Consider the following 8,770-nt stretch of genomic DNA (forward strand, 5'->3'; position numbering starts at 1 on the left):
GAGTTTTGGCAGATTAACTGTCTTTCTCAATATATGCATGCAGCACCTTAAAGGCCAAATCTCAAATACAAGCACTCTTTAGGTACATAGATTAATTTTATGCTATATACTTGTTCTCGATTAAATGCAGAGTGTTGTGGTGAAAAAGGAGTTTAGGAGTAATTGTAATTTTATCATTTTCTGTAGCTCGTGGTTCCGTTGTTTCTGTCATACTGAAATACAGTACCTGGACAATATCTGAATCTTGTTAAGTGTAAGCACCATCTCATGCATCTTTCCTGTATTGCAGATTCTGCATCTTTCCAATATTCCGTTTTTCTATATACATTTAGTACATCTAAATCATCTAGTAGAATGCTACCAATAGAATGTCAACAACCAACTCATGTTTTTTTAACTGTTTTTAATAACATCATGGCAATACAGGGTTAAGTGACCTAGGTTACATTACAGTACACAAGCTCTTCAACGGTAATGCAGCATAACATCCTTGCTTGGTTTTAGATGTTAACCTCTGAGAGTTCACCCATCCAAGGACAGGCAGTTGAACATGTTATGTAGAAGCTGATATACCAGAAGAAGAGGTGAAGTAATGCCCAGTGTGAAAGGATAATAGTCTCAAAGCAACTAAAGCACACCCCATGCAATAAGCCTCCCATTTTAGTTGTGCAGTAAAGTAATAAAGTTCTAGATCAAGGACTGCCAAACTGCTACTGTCAATGGGGGGCTAGAGTTTGACCAGTGCCAGTCGTCGACATCCCGTTCCCCCAAATGAGATAAGCCGAATCAGGAGTGCTACAAAGTAGTACAAAAGGTGGGCAAGAAATACCATTTCTGACCAGGGCCGTTTCTAGGTGTTTTGCCGCCCTAGGCGAGAATTGAAAAATGCCGTCCCCTCCCTTTTTCTACCATCACTCTCTTCCCCCTTCATCCAGGCTAGAAGAATAAATACATTAACACTCTCCCAGCATCATCACACACATGTTCACAAGTCTCACTAGGAGTGCAGAAACTAAAGCCACGGTCCTTCCTCCACCTCGGGCCTCTACCCCAAACTTGCCAATAGTTTGGAACCAAGGCGAGGGCAGAGCAGTTGAGTGTAATTTCACAAAAGTATACCCACTACCAGTGCTTAATTTGTACACAAAATAAATGCCAGGGCCCTCGCCAAGAGGCCACTGCAGCTTACACCACACATTGCCCCTGCCAGCACTGCCGACGGCCGTCGTGCACCTCCAGTTCATCTGCAGCACCCTCCCATGTAAAGTGCTTTGCCGCCGCTGCCGATACACAATTAACACATTGCACAGCAATGTATTGTTGGGTGGAGCATGATAAAATGCAGCCCACCTGGTCATACCTGATGTACAAGTCAAGTACACACATACTAATTTAAGAAGACCACAGGCCCACCACTCTCTGCGGAACCGTACCTCTGTTCCTAGATTACTGTATAAAATGGCGGATGAGCGCATACTTGACACGGCCCCTGAGACCTCGTGCTTCCCATGGAAAAAAGCCTGTGTGTAAAATACTGCACATTTGTTCAGTAGCGCTCACTGTTTTGCAGGTGCTACTGCTAGGAGACCTCTTTGTTCACCAATTCTGTGATTCACTGATACATTTTTCTTATGCTAATAAACATTTTAAGACATCAGCTGGCATGAGTGCAGAGTTTCCTTGCCACCGGCAAAAAACATCCAAAGTATTAACTGTGTCTGAGAACTCACTTTATCATCAGGCTATCTAGAAACGAAGCCTACCAATAGCTGAGAAGCTCACTTAGGCATTAGACAACTTCTATCATTCATGATGACACCACTTCTTAGTTCGCCCGTCTCTGGGGCCGTGAGGACCAGCTCGGAGACTCACAGGCCTCATTTACAATTACAATAACAGGCCTTAGTCACAGTGAACACATTAATGCATTGCAGCATCCAAAATATTTATATTTTTTTACACCCACGTTCGCAGCAGCGGCGGCCTTCGCTGACTCACCGGTGCAATGCTCTCGGGGTGAAACTAGTCACGTACGGCGGTATGTCCAAGGCTTTGTGCTGGAGGCAGTAAAAAAAAGAGGGCCGGGAGTCGGAACAAGACTGTGTGGCGGTGGCAGCAGCAGTATTAGTAATAAATGAATTTACCTCACCATCCACGTGGCGTCCACCAAGAGGCACCAGAGCAGCACACCAGCCGACACACACACACACAGTCCATCCCCCGCGCGGCGAGAGAGAGGGTGGTGTGCGTCACCATCACTGGCAGCAGAAGCGCTGCTCACGGATTGGCCACAAATGTTGCCCAGGGCCGTCATTGGTAGCGCAATCCCGTGCTACAAGATTGACGGCCCTGGGGACCCACACTTACACTGTTAGTGTGTCCTGACCCGCTCACTCCACACACGCCACTATTCTAGGGTGCGCCGCCAGCCCCCCACTGTACTAGGGTGCACTCTAAGCTGCGCTGCGCAGCAGCATGGACAAGCAGCAGGTGCGCTTGCACTGTTCACAGTGCACTCGGTGCAGCTGCCTGGATAATCTTTGCCGCCCTCCTCATTTTGCCGCCCTAGGCGGCCGCCAAGTCCTGCCTAATGGCAGAAACGGCCCTGTTTCTGACAGCACAAGTATATTGGCAACCATATGATAGATACGGACAGCCAGGTAGCAAAATGAGCATCGTTTCCAACAGAGATCAATTCCTACTTCTGACAGTGAAGAGTTGTCTCTGAGGCATGTATCGGGAAAGCGTTTGATTTACCCCGAATCACATGAAGACCAGATAAACGATTAAAGATCTCCAGCGTGCGGCAAGCACCCTCAACATCTGAACGTTCCCCTCTGAGATATAATAAGATATTGCATGCATATAGAGAAACATAGAGGGGATGGCCATCCGTTGGTTCCAAGTATAAAAGCTGTGTCAAGGTAAGGAAACCGCTCCCCAATACCATACTGGCCAAAGTGGCATAGAGAAAGTCCCAGCACAAAGATTCAAAAGCTTTCTCCATATCTATGGATATCGCAAGAGCCTTACGATAGTCTGCTGGAGAGGTGTGAGAATGTACAGTAATTGACAGATGTTAGGAATCATGATGCATAAGGGTATAAATTCTGTTTGATCTGGAAGTTTAAGCTCGCTAACATGTTGGAGAAGTCTGGTAACCAGGATTTCGCAGAGTATTTCATAATCTACATTTAATATAGAAAGAGGTCTTTAAGACATCACTTTTTCCCCATCTTGGCCCTTCTTGAGCAGGGCACCAATAGTACCACCAGATGTCTTTACCATACTATAAAACGTGGTTAAGACTGGGGCCAGGGCATCAGCACACGTCACCCAGAATTCTAGGGGAATCCCATCCGATCCTGGTACCTTGCCCCTAGCCAGGGCCTTAAGTGCCCTCCTGAATCCTTGGACCGTGATTTCACTTTCAAGGGAAGCAGCTTCTGTTGGAGGCAGCTGTTTGTGTCTGCTGCTAGTATATAGTCGCAGAGTGGAAGTTGTGTTAGGATAGCTATAAAAGAAGTAGTAATAGGTCGAGGATGTTGCATTTGCAGATCTCAGTATCAGGAAGGTCCGGGTCTATGTCGGGAACACAGTCAGGGGACTTGAGCAAGGACTGGGGACTGGGTGAAAAATGTACTGTGCTCATATACAGTAGTACAGCACTGCCCAGGATCACACAAGGAGTCAGAGGAGAAAAAGGGATCCAAAGGGGAAGCCTGAACAAGATGGCTAAGACTCAGAAAAGAAGGACACTCACAAGGTAATTTAGCATTCAGACTAACTACACCCAGGACAGACGTGCAAGACATATATATAATACAACATTAGCAATAAAGGGAATGTGGGTTAAAGCACTTAGGACCTCCACATGGTAAGACTGAAGCTCAGTAAGTTCCTCACCCACAATTGCTGTTACAGACACTGACTGAAAATACCCACATATAGGATATGTATGCAAAGGCAGGGTCTGTGGAGTTTATACCTATGGTGATGTTATAACTGTAACTCAAAGACAATACTCACAGTGAACAAGAAACACCACCTAGGTAGTCAGCTGCTCCCGTGGATCCTGGTGATCAAACAGGAACACGCAAGGCAGTAACAGCAAAGGGGTAGAACTAAACACAAGCACAATAGACAAGGAGCTAGCAAGGAGGAGTGCTTAACAGGAAAGGAAGGAAATCACAGGGCACACTTGGCAGAAAGTAGGTAACAAACATACAAGGTAACAGAAGCAAGACAGCAGAATAGAAAGAGAGCAAATTAGAACTGGAACCAAGGAAATAGGAAGAAAGGCAGGGACTGGAAAAGGATATACAGAAAAGGAGGCTTCAAGGGTATATTAGAATAGTGCAGGTTCAGGAATCAAGAAAACAAAGTAGCATAGAAGGCAGTGCTGGGGCAGGGAATTGAGCCAAGGCTCAGGAGTCAAGGTAGCACTGCAGGCAGATAACTAAAGCTTCAGGAGTCAAGGTAGCACTGCAGGCAGATAACTAAAGCTTCAGGAGTCAAGGTAGCACTGCAGGCAGTCCTAGGTTCAGGAACAGGGAATTACTAAAGCTTCAGGAGTCAAGTTATCACTGCAGGTAGTACTAGTTCAGGAACAGGGAAATTACTAAACCTTCAGGAGTCAAGGTAGAACTGCATGCAGTACTGGTTCAAGGAAACGGGAAATAGCTACAGCTAAGGAAACAAGGAGTAGCTATAGCTCAGGAACTCAGGAAACAATGTAGCACTGCAAGCAGTGTTAGTTCAGGCACAAGGAATAGCTATAGCTCAGGAACTCAGGAAACAAGGTAGCACTGCAGGCAGTGCTAATTCAAGCACAAGGAATAGCTATAGCTCAGGAATCAAGGAACAAGGATTAACTAAATCTAAGGAAACACTGGAAACAAGGATATCAAAGGCTCAGGAAACACTGGAATAAGGATCGGTCTCACCGGTATACAGCTACAATGACCAACACTGGGATGAAGGGAGCTGTGGCTTAAAAGAACTCACAGTATTCATGCGTATCCGGTGTGAGCAGGCTAGCAGCAGCCAGCCACAGGTAAGCTGAATTCCTCCACCCATCCTTGGCCTGCAGGGGTGGAGACAAAGCAGTGGATTATAGATAATGGAGTTTCCAGCTTGAGCAGACTGGCTTCCACAAAACCCGGCATGGATTGGGAATGGATGTCAATTCCTAAATGATGTCCAAATGCCTGGAAGTCAGGATATGCATAGAGGGGAGTGTCTAGAAGCATATTAGAATACTGGAAAGCCCCACAATTCAGCCCCCTGGTGGTGGGAACGAGAGCACAGGGAGTGAATCTTGACACTCAGGCTGACTACAGACTAGGTCACCCCCTGTTGTTCACACATGAAGTATATGGTAGCCTTGGAGATCAGGGTAAGCCAACCATGTCAGTTTTGTTACGTTCCCAATGATTCCTAGTGATGTAGGCTTGCTAGTCATACACTCTAGGTGTTCTACTGATTCAAACTGCTTCTCCCTTTAATCTTACATCCGTCCTGAGGCATTGGTCAGCCCTCTGTAAGAAATTACAATCTTGTTAATAGCTGTTCCTGGGTCAAAGGTCAGAATCTCACTATGCAGTTGGGCTCAGGTCCCCACTGTGGTCAAGATCCAGTGGCCCTGTACAACGGGTTTGAATGCTTCCCATTCCATCAGCGGACAGGAGGTCGTACCAGTGTTTTTCCTGAAATAATTATCAATTTTATCCCCTAATATTGCTTTGAAGATGGGGTCATCAAGGGTCACGCTACTGAGCTTCCAGTTTGGGATGCCGGACCTGGCTTTTGTCCAGTTAGAGGGACATTAATAGCAGGTTATAGACAGAACATTTGTATTGTTATAGAATGTTTGGTTTTCCGGATTCATTTTTCCTTGGTCTTGTGACCAAAATTCAATACAATGACAGAAAGAAAAGGTCCTTTAGCTATGATTGTTGTAATTGTATCCTTTTATTTGATATTTGCAGGTTATCCTGTTTAACTTTGCACCATATTCCTTATCCTTGATCAGTAGTTTAATGGTTATTTTTTGTTACTCCGATTGCGTTACTGCTCTTTTCATGTACCACCGGTCTTCTAGAATAGCAGATTAGCACTGAATCTTATCCTCACAACACTGCTGAGTATTCAGAACATTTAGGTCACTACAATTGTAAGTACCTCTGCAGATTTAGGATGGTTTCCTGTAGTCATGCAAAATTCCTTAATGCCAGAGTCTCCCTCTGCTCTGTCAGGAGTAGCTTTTCAATTTAAATATTGTTGAAAAGCAGACTTTTTACATGATTTACTGATTTCTATGATGTGAACTTACTGATGCCATGAGAGATGATTTTTTTACTTGGAGGACTTGTCACTCGAGAAAGTTCTCATATGTATTATTAGCGAAATCTCTATAATGAATCTTTTATCACATTCATAATATTTACATGATTTTACTCTGCTAGGTATATCATAGGATATTTCTTCCCTATCTATTCTCAGACGGAGTGATAGATGAGCTTTTTATTCAAAAGCATTGTCACATTCAGAACATTAGCATGGTTTCCCTACTGTAAAGTATACCCCATCATTGGATCTCCCACTTTATTGTAGGTGTGTGGGTTATCAGATGATAGCATAGAAGACTCATTTGATTAAAAGCTTTATCACATTCCGAACACTTAAATGGTTTTTCTCCAGTGTGAATCCTCTGATGAATTATTAGCGTTGCCTTTGTAATGAAAGCCTTGTCACATTCAGAACATTCATATGGTTTTTCCCCTGTGTGGATTTTTTGATGAACTGAAAGACTAATCTTTTGATTGAAGGCCTTGTCACATTCAGTACATTTATACGGTGTTTCCCCAATGTGGATTCTCTGATGAACTGAAAGCCCACTCTTTTGCTTGAAAGCCTTGTCACATTCAGTACATTTATATGGTGTCTCCCCTGTGTGAGTTCTCTGGTGTGCATACAGATTACCATTTTCCTTGAAAGTCCTATCACATTCAGAACATTTATATGGTTTCTCTCCAGTGTGAGTTCTCAGATGCATTGTCAGCATGTTCTTTCTAACGAATGCCTTGTCACATTCAGAACATTTGTAGGGTTTCTCTCCGGTGTGGTATCTCTGATGTACTATTAGTTCACCCTTCAGATTGAAAGCTTTGTCACATTCAGAGCATTGGTATATTTTCACTCCGTTGTGATTTCTCTGGTGTAATGACAGCACATATTTTTGCTTGAAAGTCTTGTCACATTCAGTACACTTATAGGGTTTCTCCCCAGAGTGATCCATTTGATGTAGCATTAGATTACATTTGTTTTTGAAAGTCCTATCACATTCAGAACATCCATAAGGTTTTGTCTCAGTGTGAACTCTCTGGTGTACTGAAAGCTCCCCTTCTTGCTTGAAAGCTTTGTGACATTCAGAACAGCTATATGGTTTCTCACCGGTGTGATTTCTTTGATGTATTATTAGCTCAGTCTTTGTAATGAAGCATTTGTCACACTCAGAACATTTATATGGTTTCTCAGAGGTGTGTGTTCTGTGATGTCCTGCAAGTGTTTTCTTTGTAATAAATGCCTTGTCACATACATAACATTTGTAGGGTTTCTCTCCGCTGTGATGTCTCTGGTGTACTATTAGATCACCCTTCAGAATAAAAGCCTTGTCACATTCAGAACATTTATATGGTTTCTCCTGATGATGGTTTCTCTGGTGCAATGAAAGCACATATTTTTGCTTGAAAGCCTTGTCACACTCAGTACACTTATAGGGTTTCTCCCCAGTGAGATCCATCTGATGTTGCATTTTATTCCATTTGTTTTTGAAAGCCTTATCACATTAAGAACATCCCTAAGGTTTTGTCTCATTCTGAACTCTCTGATGTAATGAAAGTGCGCTTCTATGCTTGAAAGCTTATGGACATACTGACCAGTTTTGTGGTTTCTCACCGGTATGATTTCTTTGATGTATTGTTAGCTGTTTTTTTGTAATGAAACACTTATCACACACAGAACATTGATATGATTTCTCACGAGTGTGTGGTCCTTCATGTCTTCTTAAATTAGTTTCTTAACAAAGTCATTATGACATTCAGAACATCTATATGGCTTGTCCACAGTGTGAATAGTCTTCTGTGACAATATAGCATTCTTTCAATTGAAAATCTTAGCACATTTAGAACATTCATATGGTGTCTCACCAGGATGATTTTGTTGATTTATCGTCAGCTGTGTTTTTGTAATTCATATCTTGTGATACTCAGTACATTTATATGATCTTGGTTCAGTACAGCCTGACATTTGCCAGTGGGAGAGCCATTTGTGATCAAATATCTACATTCAAGACATTTAAATATTTTTTTCAGAATGGATTTGTTTGTCTACCATTAATAGCCTTTTCTAATAAAAGTATTGGTAAACACTGTATATTTATTTTGTCTTAATATGCTAAGTCTTTGATGTTTTCCAGATGGGTGTTTATATGGAAATCTATGTCACATTTCATGCATTTGTGCACCTCCTCCATTATGTACACACTATGTTTAAATAATTATGCCCTTGTAATAAAGTCCCATAGACACTGAGTAAATACATGTACATTCTCATGTGTATGTGATAGTACTTTCAAGTCAGGTGCATTTTTCCAACATATATTAATGGAAATGGAAAATCTCAGCGCTATTGTAACTTCAAAGCTGGCCGGTGATATCAGATGAAGTGCAAACGTGTATTTGTTCTATATGGCACTTGATGTGTTATA

General features: G+C 42.7%; 1 protein-coding gene across 1 annotated transcript; it reads right to left on the reverse strand.

The window, feature by feature from the left end:
* Positions 1-6,485: 6,485 nt before the first annotated feature.
* Positions 6,486-8,031, reverse strand: LOC144772295 (uncharacterized). Its single transcript, XM_078656522.1, has one exon. The coding sequence runs from the start codon at positions 7,814-7,816 to the stop codon at positions 6,590-6,592; it is 1,227 nt and encodes a 408-aa protein (XP_078512648.1). The 5' UTR covers positions 7,817-8,031; the 3' UTR covers positions 6,486-6,589.
* Between the last annotated feature and the right edge of the window lie 739 nt (positions 8,032-8,770).

Source organism: Lissotriton helveticus, chromosome 8, assembly GCF_964261635.1.
Source record: "Lissotriton helveticus chromosome 8, aLisHel1.1, whole genome shotgun sequence".
NCBI lineage: Eukaryota > Metazoa > Chordata > Amphibia > Caudata > Salamandridae > Lissotriton > Lissotriton helveticus.

Coding starts and splice junctions, on each gene's coding strand:
- LOC144772295 (XM_078656522.1), bottom strand. CDS start 7,816: ATGCAACATCAGATGGATCTCACTGGGGAGAAACCCTATAAGTGTACT.